Source organism: Camponotus floridanus, unplaced genomic scaffold, assembly GCF_003227725.1.
Source record: "Camponotus floridanus strain SB8 unplaced genomic scaffold, Cflo_v7.5 scaffold100, whole genome shotgun sequence".
Taxonomy (NCBI): domain Eukaryota; kingdom Metazoa; phylum Arthropoda; class Insecta; order Hymenoptera; family Formicidae; genus Camponotus; species Camponotus floridanus.
The window spans coordinates 97,882-114,232 of NW_020229216.1; the positions used below are offsets into that span (position 1 = coordinate 97,882).

General features: G+C 37.4%; 1 protein-coding gene across 4 annotated transcripts; it reads right to left on the reverse strand.

Moving 5' to 3' along the window:
• Positions 1-2,120: 2,120 nt before the first annotated feature.
• Positions 2,121-15,032, reverse strand: LOC105257957 (TAR DNA-binding protein 43). Of its 4 annotated transcripts, none has more exons than XM_025409867.1 (4): positions 14,263-14,971; positions 13,543-13,670; positions 13,056-13,196; positions 2,121-7,700 (listed from the first exon to the last, which is right to left on the reverse strand). In XM_025409867.1, exons 1-4 carry the CDS (start codon positions 14,498-14,500, stop codon positions 6,840-6,842), a joined length of 1,368 nt encoding a protein of 455 aa, XP_025265652.1. In that variant the 5' UTR covers positions 14,501-14,971; the 3' UTR covers positions 2,121-6,839. The 4 variants fall into 4 exon arrangements, with proteins under 4 accessions (XP_025265652.1, XP_025265647.1, XP_011267225.2 ...); XM_025409862.1 differs by having other exon boundaries at positions 13,543-13,712; positions 14,263-14,966; XM_011268923.3 differs by lacking the exon at positions 2,121-7,700 and adding an exon at positions 9,496-10,806 and having other exon boundaries at positions 14,263-15,032.
• Positions 15,033-16,351: the final 1,319 nt, after the last annotated feature.

Sequence of the window (16,351 nt, forward strand, 5' to 3'; positions counted from 1 at the left end):
AGGCACTCGCTCCACACTTGTCTCTATAGCAACTTCTCTCGGCGCAGTGCATCATCATCATCATCATCATCATCATCATCATCATTATCATCATCATCTCATCATCATCACCATCATATATATCCCATCAAATTTTTTTCTATATAATTCTCCTGTAAAAATATACTCTTCTCTCTCGCTCTCTCTCTCCCTCCTTTTACTCTCTCATCTCCTTTCACCTTCCTCTCTTTCTCTCTTTCGCTCTTTCCACTTGCATCATCAACTTGCCAACATTTGTTCGTTCGTCTCCATCCAAGAGGTACGTTCACGGACATCAACCATCACATATAATTCACCCAGGCTGTTGAACAGAATCGTACAGGATTAGTGTCTGGCGTTGATCTTCGAGGGTCGAACTAACTCTAGAGTACTAACATTCCAATTTACAACTTTGGTGTTTCGAAGGGTGGTGGGTGGTCTGTCTTACTGTACTCCAGGACGTGATGTGAACAAGGAGGTACAACTTCCATACAGTGTGTATGTGTATGTGATCCTTCTCTCTTTATTTTTTTTTTCTTTCTCTCAGACGCGTACAAAACACACGCATTCCTCAAAATTCGTTGACAGTTCGACTCCATGGCTCGTTTCTGAATGAAGGTAGCGAGTGCGCGCGAAAAGTATGCCTGAAATCTCATTTCTCCTGCCGGTGATATCTAAGAAAATTGTTAACCGGCCGCGGCATGTAAGTTTGTTAAATGATGTGTTCTCAAACGTCAAAAAAGCATGGAACACGAATTTGCGTAATTCTTGCGTGTCAGATAAAATCTTTGCGGCGAAGCGGCAAAACTGGATTAATTCGTTGCGAAAAGACTCTCCTCGTTCCTTGTTCTTCCGAGAACGAGAAAGATCGAGGATGAGATGAAAACGTAAAATCATAAAACCTTGTCATAACAAAGAGTTCTCTTACAAAGCCTGTTAAATATAATGAAAAATTGGTAACACGGGATGGACTGCATTTTTCACGAGAAAAATAATCCGACAAGGACCGATCGCAAAACATATGGATAACGTATTGCTTTACGATTCACCGGTATTTGTCGCATTATCTTTTTCTAGGAGAGAAACTAGTTTATAGCGAGCGACAATTTTTATCGTAAAAATCACGCGAAGCATTCGAAAGAAGAGCTACGTTCCGAGAAATGTATGCGACTAGCGGAAGGGATCGTTTTTTGCTTTATCGAGAAGAAAATATTGCAGATGATGGTGAGTGAAGAAAGGATGAAACAAAAAAAAATGATGACGGCAGGATATGCAAAAGGAAATTTTTCGTAAAAATTGCCGGCAAGCCAGAATATCGATGACGAATTATTATTATTCTACTTGATGGTGTGAGACGTTATGAAGGAGAAATAAATGTCAGATCGTAATCACCTGTTGCCTCGAGGATCTGCGGACGTTTCCATAGCCTTACGTTCACTTCAGTCATCGTCTTCATTCAGTCATCAATCGAAAGGCTGGCTGTGCACTGTTACATTACTTTTCAAACTCTTCCACACTCGCTCTCTTTTTTACAGTTCTACAGATATAAACATCCTCCCAAAATTGTTATCTCACATTATCGCGACGTTCGGTTGTTTATAACGAAACGCGAATAGCAACTCTGTTTCTCAACAAAGTTGATAATTCGTCGAGGTAAATTAAAACTTTGTGCATGCAGATATAATAAATATAATATCGAGAATAATTTTGTTAATAATTTCACGTTAAAATGTAATAGGATAAATTAAAAATTTGTTCACGTTTGTATACATCGATTAAAAGTACTAACGATACCAAAATGAATGCGAAAAAAGTATGATGGAGACTATCATTTTCTATAATTTACAAATTTCAATATTCGAGATCTCAAAAAATAATAAAAGCTTCAAATCTCTGTTAAAGTAGAGTTGGCTTATTGAATGTCGAGTGATATTTTATCATTTTTTCTTTTGATGAAGCTTAATTCGCATATATTTTCATCAAATTACAATACGGAATCGCGATTAGTGCATAAACAAAAATCAACTCCAAATTTCGCAGGAAATAACATCCAAATTCTGGGACAACCAACAGATATGTGATTATGTCGCTGATTCGTATTTAAAGGCACGCGAAGGAATCTGTGATACCCCACGGTGCTTGGGTCTTTTATTCTCGGCATAGTTTAACATACACTACAATCAACGGAGAACGTTACGGAGAGCATTGAGTATTTTCGCATCACGGCAAACTTGTCGAGACATTTGACAATTTTATGTTGAAACTCGGGGTACGAATCGGGAAACATACGTACGAGTGCCGTTTGCGATCGTCGGATTAATATTCATACCTACAAAGTTTCGCGCAACACATGGTAATTCTCGTCGTGGACAAAAGGATATTGCAACATTTTTTTTTTCCAATGAATTTCGACACGCACAAAAGTTACGAGATCATACACATATAAAAAAATTCTCGACATCAATTCTTATTCGACTTATTATTGTATCTTAAAAGAACGTCGGATTCGTCGGTTTCGGTCCTTTTTCGACGAGACTCCAAATCTCCTCTCCCCCCCGGCCCTTCCCCTCTAACTCAACAACCGAGAGATCGACGGATTAAAATCAACATTCTCACACGACACACGTCTCGGACTTGTCATGCACAGTTTTTCATTTCCTCTCTTTCTCTCTCTCTCGAGACACAACAATACCGAGCGATTTACAGAGCGCAACTAACTCTACAATAAAATTCGTTACATTTTCTGAGCGATATTAAAATTGCTTTGTATCAATCCGTATTTACATGCTTCGTAGATCACTTCCAAATCGTTTTGCAAGGCATCCTTTGAGCATCGAGCACTCACATCGCGCGCGAAACCTCACGAAACTAATTGAGGGATCACGAAGATGTCAACATCGTAGGCATCGCTATCTTAAACAATTTGAAAAAAAAAATACATGATCTGACAATTAGAATCATAGGCAAAATTTATTTAAACTCCAATACAATTCATTTTTTGTTCAATAAAGACGAAATGTATTGGAGTTTAATTGAATTTTATATATTATCTTTTTAAGGAGAATATAGGATCTTATCTTAGAACATATTTATATAATTTCTTTTTCATTTTCTTCAAATTAAACGCGAATATTTATACAATGATGATTCTCTGCGAATATTTATACAATGTTGATTCTTTGCTCTTTTCTAAACAATTATCTGAGCATGTTTATACTACCCTATGAAATTTAGCGGATAAAAAATTAACTGCATATTTTACGTAGAAAGAAGAAAAAAAAGTGTCTACGAATTTGATTGTCAGATCACGTAGTCCATAATCACGACTCACGCACGAATGTTCGAACTCAATTAACTATTGTCCATTGTATAACCAACGATATCATCTTCTTGAGTCTTTATTTTATTCTATTTATTTTTTATATCGTAAGGAACTGTGAATATATTCCCTGAAAATATCTCCAGACGTTAAAAAATTAAAGCGCGAACATTCGTGCCAATTTAGTGACAAGCTAGGTACGGTTCTAGTGTCTGTTAAAAGTTGTCTTAAACTACAGCACTTTTATGTAAATCGATTTAACAATTTACAGACGTAAGAATGCGCGATCAATGAAATCCATACCGTCCATCTCTTGACCGGAACCTGGTTTAACTTTTTTTTTCTTTTTACATATACTACGTATATAAACAATCTCTTCTCGCGCGGTCTCTAAGTATACATCAGACACACATTGGACGATTTTTTTTGCTCATTCTCATCTAAGACTTAAACCGTATATAATTTCCCGCGCACGCTTTATATATTATTATTCAGTCATCTCATTGCTTCATCTCGCGCTGCAAAGTACACGTGTTCATTTTATCATTACTTTCGCTAATAGTAAAAACTCTGTCACGCCTGTAGTTCTGAGACGACCGTTAACAAATACATTCGACCGTCATATACACACATACACGTGCGTCGAACAATCCAATCGACGTTTTCATAGAGGAGACTTTTTTTTTCTATACACGCATATCGACGAGAACTCACGCTATATAATGAGAGAGAAAGAGTGCGAGAGAGTATTATCCTTAGAAAATGGTATTATTAAGTAATATTTTGCGTCAAGTATAGGAAGTTTATGAGAAATCACCGTATGATAAATGAAAAGCACAACAGCACATACACCTCTTACAAGGATTATTTTATTTTTTCAATTAATATAATTAGATAATTAGTGTATTCTCTCTGAGATAGAGTTTCAATCTAAATAATTCTTTTAATGGTAGCGTACACAGTGATATCGCGGTGATGGATGCGATTTTTAAGTTTAATTACGACGTAACTATTCCGTATGTTAAAGTTATTGACTATAATTGTGAAATGTGAATAGCATTTTTACTCATCGTGTGTTGCTAACTTGTCTCTTTCTTTTTCTTTCTTTCGTTTTCTTTTTTTTGAAAAATAAATATTTTCAACCTGTATGTAAAGCTATTTCTTTTATTATTTTTATTATCATAGGAGAAACACTTTAAAAGTCTGTCCTATCAAAGATATTCACTCAAAACTTGCGGCACATTATACACATACATATAAGCAGAGTTGGGATCTCGGTGCCGTTTTCCCTACTTCAAGTGCATGCACTTGGAGTAGGGAAAATGATATCGATATCCCGACTCTGCATATAAGACATCTAAATCGCGTGCACGCGTTTTCTTTCTGTTGTTTGCTTGAAAGATCGCTCAATTAAAATAGAAAAATCTGATCAATTCAAATGTCTTCTTTCACGCGCAATCAATCAATAATTTTGACACACTTGCATACATCGGTGTAAAATTCTCACATAATAGACTACTTATGTGTTACATTTAAGATATTTGAAACATAAGTTCAAAAATCGGTATAATAATATACAATACGGATAGCTGCGATCAATCTCTAGGTGTCTTGCGAGTTACTTCAATACATTCATACGTTTTCAAACAGTCATACTTATCGCTTTATGTCAAGGAATCAATGTTTTAGCAATCTTCCACAAAATAGAAAAGTAACTATTGTAAGATATAATAAGATTGCGCCAACGGAGGTAACTTTGCACCACAATCAAAGAAAATTTTCAATCTGTTAATAATGCCTAAAAAGATAATCAAATTAACTTTGTTGATTTACTTTTTAGACATTTAAAAATGATCTTTTTTTCTCGTATTACAAAATGTTTCTTGTTATATCAGTCTATTTTATGACATTCAATGTCAATATAACCATTGTCTGAGTTAAAATATCACTTATTCAGCATTATTTTTGAAAACGGATCTTTAAAGAATTGAATGATAAGAATTTACTATAGAATAGTATGTTACGAAGAAAATTGCGAGGTAAGATATTATGCATGTCAGAAAAGTTTTGAAAATTTTTATATACCTAAAAGTAAAAATGTTTTAAAAACACACGACTGCGAAGCCATAGACATATATAATGTATATTGTTAATTATATACATCCATGTTTCAAAGTATTCCTTTTCAAAAGAAAATTACTTTCATAAATAACAAAAAATTTGTATTTACACATCACGTTCCTCGAATTAAAAAATCCTTGGAATATAATGTGAATATACGATGAACAAATTGACTTTGTAACCTAGTCAAGAGATTTTTGTTCAAAAGAAACATCTTGCGTGGCTTTTAACATTGTCAAAATGTGATGGCGCGATTGATATATCTTATTATATAACGAATAAACTTTTTACAAACAGCAACGCCTGGCAATCCAACTCTCGATTAAACATGATAAATCAATTAATATTGATAAATCATGATTTCGTGTCTATTGCCATATTGCGCTTGATACATCGATAATCATGGTTAACTAACATGATTTCGCTGATTCATTTTTCAGTCTCCTCTTTTCCATATAAATGTATATATAAAGGGAAAAGAAAATTTACTAATCGTGACTAACAATTAAACTAAAGATGCGATTAAACCTCAAATAGATTAGAAAATATTTACATTTCTAAAATCCCCTTTATATATTGGAGATTTGTGTGACGAAGAAAGACTTGATCTATTTCCAACTTTTTGATAATTTAATAATTGCTCGATTGCTCTCTCTCTCTCTCTCTCTCTCTCGAATTAATTACGGAAAAATAATGCAAATGCTGCAGTCTTCTAATTATCCTTTATGATGTCTATACGATGGCAGTAATGATTTATTTTATATGCGAATATATGTTTTTCTATATATTTTATTATTTTTTTTTGATCGTAATAATTATATAATTAATACACTAAAATAGTACAAGTCTCTTTCGGACTCAAAAATCTCCTAGATACTCTTAACGTATAAACCATTCATGTACCAAACGTTACATTAAAAGCACATACATGTACGTTTTATAACATTTTTTATTACATCCTTGCAACACTATATCGTTCGCATACATTAACATCATACATATCGATTTTTTCATTAGCCGTTAGATCGTACACTTCACACAAAAACACGCATGATGATCGAAGCTATCCACGCATTACACGTAAGCCTAAACTCTTTTAACGAATTGGAATTGTGCTAATTCGTCAAACCATTAAGAGAGTGGGGAGAGTCTCGAAATATTATAATACACGCAGTAGTGGCAGATTAGTGCAAAACATTAGAAAAAATGTCAACGTACTATAGGCTCTGGTTCTTTATCCTGTTGACGGGGTCGATGCGCGTTTTTTTGTACTCTCGACCCGCCCCTCATTTGCCATCAGATTTGTCAAGGTTCTTGCGTCGGGACCCGTGGATAGAGGATCCGTTTGGTTTTACGAGTAGACTCACGGCCCCGGCTGAATTTACTCGTACTTGAGAAAGGTATTCGACTTTTGATCGCGCTGGCCCGGATGATTTTGCCAGGCGCCCTGAGATGCGTTTGGGTTATTCGGCCCGGGCCCACCGGTGCCGGGATTGCCGGTATTGCCGTCACCGCCGCCTTGATTCATCCAGCTGAGAAAGCCAGAGTTACCACTGTTACCGATGCTATTATTACCGGAGGGCGGCTGGCCCGGCGGACCCGGCTGATTCGAATAACCCTGGTCGTTTCCCTGGTTCTGCAGGTTGCCGATCAGACCCCAGGACGCTTGGTTCAAGGCGGCGGCCACCAATGCCGGATTGACCGGCAACGCGGACAGATTCAAACCGCCCATAGCCAGCGGATTTGACATACCGCCGCCTCCGCCACCGCCATTGTTCTGCCCTGTAATACCTAGGGCCTGCAAATTCGGCATATCGAGATTGCCACGATTGCCTGGATTGTTCCAGCCGTTTGGGCCCATATTATTGCCCGAGTGACCCATATAACGATTACCCTGATAATTGCCTTGCACATTATTATCAACGGGTCCCGGTGCGCCCCTGCCACCCCTCATGTTTGAATTCACTTGATTGTTGAAGTTCTTATTATTGCCCTCGGACTTGGGCGCGGCATTCGACACATGTACCGATACGCCCTTGATAATGTGATCCTCGCCGCACAGCGATTGGGCGACCTCGGGATCTAGGAAAGTGACAAACGAGAACGCGCGGAAGGGTTTCGGGATGAACACGTCCGTGACTTCGCCAAATTTGGAGAAATAGTCTCGCAGATCATCAGCGGTTAGGTCTTCTGTACAGCGGCCGACGAATACCTTGCAGGGTACTTGCTGAATCATTCCCTCCTACACACAAACGCACAATCAGTCAATCATGTACGACAGGTTCACAGTTATCCAAGTAAAACTTGCGTACAGTGCACATTACTCACAATCACCGGCGCCGGTAGAATCGCTGCGAGACATATACCGTTCGTCAAGAGACTGGCAAAATAAGTCATATAAGTACATTACAATATAGAGTTTATACATCAGAAAGTATATCATCACCAGCGTATTATACAATCAAGTTCCGTAGACACGCAATCTCTCGCTTTCGACTTAAGACTCTAACGTACCGTCGATTGCAACTAATCTGCACTAAACGTCAAGTTTTATAGAAAAAAAAATTCTTACACATTTATTTATCGACTCAAGAAAAGATATAATATATGTATATATGTATATATACATTAAATGTATATATCGGTTGGCTCGATTTACACATAAATCTTCATCTGTTATAAAAAACGAACACTTAAGCACTATATGACCATTTGAAATCCATGCATCAATATCTGTACAATGTTTTCTTTTTCATATACTTTTTTTATATACTTTCGATGTAGAGAATTTCATGCTACATTACACTGTCTTAATTTGAATAATAAGCATATCTGATAAAATATGAACAGTTATTTCAGGTCAATTATTACTACTATTAAAAAACAACATATTTGTTACTTTTAACAAACTCCATGAATTAATGGGAATATATATTTATATCTATGTTTTTTCTTGCGCTAAAATTCAATCAATCACACTATTATGTATAATATATACATATTGTTCCAACAATAATACATGATAAAATAGACAATTAAATTAGAAATACAGTTACTTTATAACTGCTATGAAAGAATAAGTATCTACATATTTTACAAACGACATACCACGCATCTATTCGTTATTTTCTAAGAGATAATTCATAATAAAATTAACGTTCCATTAGTGTGATGAGAGAAAGTCAGAAAGTAAAGTTTTCTCATTTGGATTCAACTCGCTTTAAGTTCAACTACTCGATCTTTATAAAGGTGAGATTATTAATTTTTTTTAATATTACAGTTTTGCTAAAATATTACACACACATACATATATATATATATATATATATATATATATATATATATATATAATGTATACATCTTTGCACCATTTTTCAACATCATCTTTTTCATTAAGAAATTTCTTGTTTAGAAAGTAGATCCATGCATCAAAATGCTGTTAATAGGATTCTATTGCCACTTTTTACATCATAGTTTGATTGCAATTACTTGCCATAAAAGTATCTTTTAAATTGTAGAAACAAATGAAAATTTGATTTCGATCAAAAGACGCCAAGCATGAAGTGCAGGATGCGTGAACAAAATCTCACTTTTTACTGATAAGATTTTGATGTATAAATTTATCATCCAAATAAGTACTTCAACGAAGACAGCTATGTTAAAAAATAATGCATATATATATATATATATATATATATATATATATATATATATTTACATATAATCAAAAATGTAATATAAAAAAAAATAATAAATTAGGATAACTTTACTTTCTGACTTTCTCCAGTAAATTAATAAAATTCAGATAAAAATAATTAAACATTAAACATATTCATCAACAGCAACAGTGTTATATTAATAATCTAGCAATTTAATATGTGGATTATTAATATAATATTTGGTTATTTCTACTATGTTCAATAAAAGAACATCAATATTTTTCATACAAAGAGAAAGAGACGTAATTATATCTCGATTAATATTCTATCGTTTCATTTATATCAGAAATATCTAAATATCAGAAATATATAAATAGTCTCAATGTATATATTTCTAATACACTATTTTTCACATCACATGTCTGGGAATACTTGTTTCACTCCCAACATTCAATCAAATGAAAATTACGCATTTTCTATTACGATTCCTACGATATTCCAAACGTATATCTGTGAAAATTAAGTATATATAACAACAATATAAACTTTAACAGCGTATTCATAGATACGTGGTACGATCCGTTGAGGAATGTCTTGAATGCTGATAAAAAAAAAAAGAAATCAGACGCGATATTCGTGGCGTACACGTCACTTAATATTCCCATTGAAACATGATCGATTGTATTTACGATAGTCACGAGTTTCCTTGAGTTAGTATCTCGTGTCCGCGACGTGGTGGTGATCCCTCGACGGCCGATGCTTGTAATAACGATCGTAATAGTTCTCCTTTGCCGGATATCTCGTCGGGTCGGCGTATCTACCATCGACCGCAGCATCGCGGCTATCCGGGGCGGCGTAACGGCTGTCGATCTCGCGGTTGTCCATCGCATACCTGCCGTCCACGTGTTCCCTGCCGTCGACGACGTAGCGCCTATCCATCTCACGACTATCCGCCATGTATCTGCAATCCGCCTCTCGACCTGGATCAACCGATGGATGCCGACTATCCGGATGCCTCGCGTCCGCGTAACGTACTTCCATGGCGTACCTGCACTCGGGCGCCGCGTAACGTCCGTCAGCTTGATCGTAGTAGCAGCGTTGCTCGTACCCGTAATTGTTGTACCTTCCCTTGTCGGAGTACTGCTGCTCCGGGCAATTATCGACGACCGGATAAGCCGCCGCGCGTCCCTCGATGCCGTAATACCTCGGCCCGTATTCCGCATCGGAGGGTGGATACGCGGGATTGGCAGCGGGCGTCGCGGCGACGGCGGTCGCGTGCGGGGGTGCCATGTAGCCCCGCGAGTCGTAAGCGGAGGACTCCTCGTAGACGGCGTAGCTCGGCTTCTCGTTGTAGGCGTTATACGCTGCTTGCTGCTGGCCGCCACCGCCGCCGCCACCGCCACCGCCGCCGCCCTCGTACTTGTACTTGTTATCCTCGTAAGGGTAATTCGGGGGATACGACGGATAGTGAGTGGTTTTGTAATCGTATTCCGAGTCGTATCGAGGGAGAGGCGCGCTCGGAGGTGGAGCAGCCTCGGACGATGACGATGACGAGTTTACGCTGGCTACGTACGGCTTCGACGCCGGCACTCGGCGATTACTCGGCGTGTGCACCGGAATAGGTCGGTAGCACTCGTTACCGTGCTTACCCGTATCATAATGACGTGCCATCATTAAGCCATCAATATTCTGCAACCAGATTACACCAGCCCTCGACAATCACATACAGACTTGAATCGATATGTTGAAGCACACATACGCATTCGCTCCGCTCATCGCAGCTCAATCGTAGTCGCGCGGTCAAGCTATGCAATCGGAAGTTATTTCCCGCCGGTTGTCAAATTCGAATTCGCAGAATTTATTCGCGAAATTCGCGCGACACACACACGCATACACATACACACGTGCACACGCATACACACACGCGTAAGATTTGCGCTATTCATTCGCGAGGTTCTTCTCATGTTATGCACTCATACTCAGCGTCGCTTCACAAAACCTTTCCACGTGATACTCATACTTGAACTCTATCGTGTAATTATTTTTATTGGATAATCGTGACGATGATATCGCGGATCTCTCGCAAGAATATCAAAAAGATTGTTCCTAATAATTCTCCCGGAATCACGCGATTTTTCACGACTAAAGGAATTTGATCACGGCCGCTTCATACGCGAATACGAGATCTTGTATTTACATACTCCAGCAGCACACCAAGTCATACCCATTACAATATTTGATGTATCCACAAGAAGACACGCGCTCGAAAACGCGAAAATATTTATAATTTCTTTAACACGATTACGCTCTCTCAGCGATACATTCCTTCTCATGATATTCTCATTCACGTATTTCAGAATATTACGCAATTTATGTATCGAGTACTTTCTTTTTCTTCGTTATTGTGATCGAAGCTTGCGGGAGCGTCGCCACTATTAAGAAATCTTGAGAAAGATAACACACGACTTTATTTGAAGCTTGCTATGAGTTGGGTATGTTTATCGAGTCATTTCTCTCTGATAAGACCATTAATCATTCCTCTCTAAAGAGATCTCATCTCATACCGTTTAGAGAGACACAAACATACTATGCTATTTACGTATTCATGCAAACACATTATTAACATTGCTCTCTCCTCGGCGCGCTCATACAACACACTCGTATAAACATACATTCATACATACAGACAATTTGCATTCTTCCTATATAATTTCACCACTCGCCTCTCGCACATTCATCTATTTATACCACAGCGAGTACGCCCCGTATGTGTATATATATATAGATTTTTATATAATATATTCAAAGAGTGTGTGAAAAAACATTGACATTTACGTTTGTGATAAATGGGAATAGACGAGAAGTCTACAAGATAAGATATTATCCACGTGCTCATATGCTTATCAATTTTAATTTGTTGTCTCTCACACAACATTCCATCATTTAAATTATTTAAAATATTACACGTGTGCTTATATCTGTACATACCTTCAAATGTAAACATATTTAAACTAATGCAGACAAAGTTTTAAAAAGATCTGTCTAATTGAAAAATTACACATTGCTTTGTATTTTCCATGTGTATTATATTATTTTTTTAAATAAAATACCTTTTTTATGTAAGAATTTTTTTGTAACATTAAATCATTGAGAAAAAGTTTACAAACACGGCATTCGTTACAACTAGCATCGTAAAATAAGTTTAACTTGTTTATATATATATTCATTCAATATTACATGCAATATAATATAGCCAGTAATGCTACAGAGATGTTTCACCTTAATTTCAATAGATAATTTGAGAATAAAATGCATAACAAGTTATTTTTGCTGTAGATGTAAATATGAATAAATTACATAAATTATTACTTTGATAATTTTTAAGTTTTGCTGCAGATTTTTTTACTTTAGAAAATATGTACAAATCGAAGCCATCAATTGAGGGAGAAAATATATCATTCCAAAAACAAAATAGATCAATTGTTTAACAGTATCAGGTACAATCTGAATATTATTTAATATACAATCTGAATATTATTTAATATATATTTAAAAAAATATATATGCTATATATTATTATTATAGTTTTACTACAATAAATATATTAATGACTAATATAATATTAAAGTTGCATTATATGCAAGTTTTATCGTGTTCAATGGTAACAGTAATGATTTCAATCATAAAATAAAAGCAGCATTACTAAGTAATTGAACAAAAGAAATATAACAAGAAATTGCAACATTATTATTATTTCTGACAAAAGTGCAAAATATCCTTATATGTATTTTCTCTATTGCCTTTGAAAATGATTTATTCACTCCTGATTGAAATATGTATCACACATTGATGTAACATTGATATTTCTATGTATTAGAGATAAAGCGATATAAAATAGCAAAAAAATCATAGAATCTGCATATAAGTTATATTCTTACCTTACTGTTGGGAACCTTGACATCGCACCATCTGCCATCTATCATATGACGTTGAGCGAGGCATCTCAACTGCGATTCATAACTTCCAAATCTAATAAAGCCAAATCCTTTGCTTTGCCCAGATTTTGCATCTTTCTTTACCTACAACAAAATTTTAATACAATCTTTTATAAATAAATACATTTATATGTATAAGAAAATATAATATTTCACTTTTTCTAATAATCATTTTTATTCTATTAGAAATGTAGCGCCCGTCATAAACAAATATTTATTTAAATTAAAATTATTCATTAGTGAAAAACCAAAGTTAAAAGTTTATTGTTTTAAAAACTTTAATCATATTTAAAGCTATAGCATTATTGCATTTATTTGTCCAATAAATTAGTAAGTTACAAATAATACCGCCAAAATGCAGGTTTCTTTCATGTTATTCTTCAAGCCCAAGCGCATATTTCAGCAAATGCAAGTACAAACGCTAACTCACCTGAGCCATTAAAACTTCACCAAACGTTTCGAAATACTCGCGCAAGTTCTGTTCGGTAGTTTTCCATGGCAAACCGAGTACAATCAAGTCAGTGCAACGCAACTTCGTTTCCATTCTTTTAGTCTTAGCTGTGGAATTTTCCAAATTGTCATCAGATTTACGTTTGTTCTCTGAAAAGACATAATAGATGTTCATGTCTAACGACTTATTATTTGGAGAAAAAAAAAATAAAAGAAAAGAGAAAGAAATAGAGAAAAGAAGAAAGTTCTTTCGATCTCTGTACATTATTCTTTAATATTGTCCAACATTTCGACAAATAATAATACAAATTATCATCAACTGCGAAAGTACAATTCCATCTATTTTCATTATAAAACATGAGCAAATACGGAGGAGTGTTTTCGAGACGAGTGTTTCATTAACATATGACATACTTGAAGCGTATTACTAAGAGAGGAGCGATTATTTTTACAAATAAATAAAAAGAAAAAAAAGCACCAAGTCCATCGAACGAACCCGATGTTCCCCAGGTTCACGATGCTACTCCGTAGACATGCCTAACTTAGCGCTTCCCCGCATACGCTCGTCACGTCGTCACGTCCCCCGTATTCGCGGCGACCCTGCTCGTGCATCGACGCCGCGAGTGCGAGCAGCGCCCCCACGTTATAAATATACTACCCGAGAACGAGAACACGTATATGTATGTACATATAATTATACCTTTGGGGAACACGCAGAAGTAGATCGCTTTGCCCCAGCCGTTCTCGGGCGGATGTAGACGACCGTCAACCAGTCGGACGCCGCGCATCGTCCGCGACTCCGGATTGCGATACTTGAGGCCGCAGGTGCCGGGGAATTGGGCGGACAGGGTGGTGAGCAGGAGCGTGGTGTCGTCCTCGGTGGGCAGCTCGATGGGCTCCTCGCCCTCGTCCTCGGCGACCTGGATGTAGGACGACATGCTGTCCCAGTCGACGGTGATCTCGCGGATGATCCCCTGTCAGCGGATCGGGCGACAAGATGCTCCCCTTTCTCGTCTCTCGCTCCTACCGACGCGTGCTCCCCCTCTCGCTCGCTCTCTCTCACTCTCTCTCTCTCTCGTTCACGCTCTCTCTTCTCCGTTTCTCCGGGTGTACCTTTGGCCCCCTCGAGCTTCGCTCGTCAGTCCCCGCGCACGAAGAGGAGAATACGAAGAATTTCAAACTCGCCTAAGATACTCTCGCAACACAACAAACACACACGCGCTACGATCGCTCGCACCCAGTCACGCAACACCGCACCTCTGTCTCTCCGCTCTTCTTCCACGACACGGCGGCGCTGCCAGCGCCACCGGAACCCCGTGTCCACGCCACGGCCTCTCGTGCGCGAGGGATCTCGCCTCGAGGCGTCGATACGAGGGCGCGAGGACGCTGAAAAATAGCGCGGGGAGACGCGAGCGCGAGCCGCGACGAGACGCTCGCCGATGATCCTCTCGCTCCGACGGTCCCTCGGGGTCGCGCGCGGCGCCAGATGAGCCTCGCGGACGCGGCGTCGTGCAGTTGCGTGACGCGGTCGATACGCGACGCGTAGGAATACATCGTTGAACGCAGCGCCGCGCGCGAAATGCGCAAATGGCGACGGCCGGCCGTGTGTCATCGATTTTCCGGCGAGCCTCGCGAGCCGGCTCGTTCCTTCGAGGTTTCCCTCTTTTGCGGCGACGAAAGAGCAACGATAACCTGACGCGATATTTAGGCCGCGTCGAATTTCTTCTCCTGTCGCGTATCAGCCAGGATTTAATGGTTGAAGGAATAACCTGTAGACGTCGCGAATGAAATTTTATATACGCGTTTATTACGAGATGAAATAATGTTGAATTTTTTGATCGTATCTAGCTAATGATTACATGTCATTGATATAAAGGTAATTTTGACAGCATAAATTATACATTTTTATATTACGCATTTTTGAAAACTTTATTATCGACCATGGGACATGTAAATTTCGTACGAGACTGTAGTATCCGAATTATCATGACATCTGATAAATAGTTTCGGCTATGATATTACGAGGGCGCTGTGATATATATTTAATTGCGAGGGAGAGTGTCCATTTTTAACGCGCACGTAAGAGATTTTGCGGAAATTTTATTGCGATTGTGAGAGATTCCAGATAAGATAGCTACGAAAGATATATTAAGTCTGAGAAAATTTACTCTTCAAGATATACAGGTACTGTTATTATATCATTGATTTAATGATTAAATTAATTAAGTATCATATCAAGACGGAAACGCACTTTATGTAATTTTAATTAAAATCCTATTAACATAACTATATATCAAATTGTATGACATCGCGATTTAAATAGAATAATCGTAGATATCTCAAGTACCCGAGTAATCCTTGAATGCATAGATACTTATCAATCAATTATATTTTGCGGTGTGTTAATTTCTATCGGAAGACCTTTGCTACTTGTGTAATTAAACATGCATAGGATGGCATACATCTTTCTATGGTAAAGTAGCATGACATTAAAGTTTTTAAATCGTTATGTCTTATCGTGAATTACAAATTGCGATATCTTGAAATATGTCTTTTGAATAATGTCATTTTCGCAGAAATTGTGAAAAATTCATTACACCTTCTCTCTTACATAAGGAAAAATATTGAATTAATATCTTCGAGTTATGAATGCAATGAGAGATAATTGAAATATCCCAGACGGCACAAAAAGACCAAAAGACATCTTACAGGCGTTTAAAAGACGATAAAACATCTTAAGTCGTTTTTTTTAGATATCTCTTTCAGTGACATGTATTATGTGGGATTAA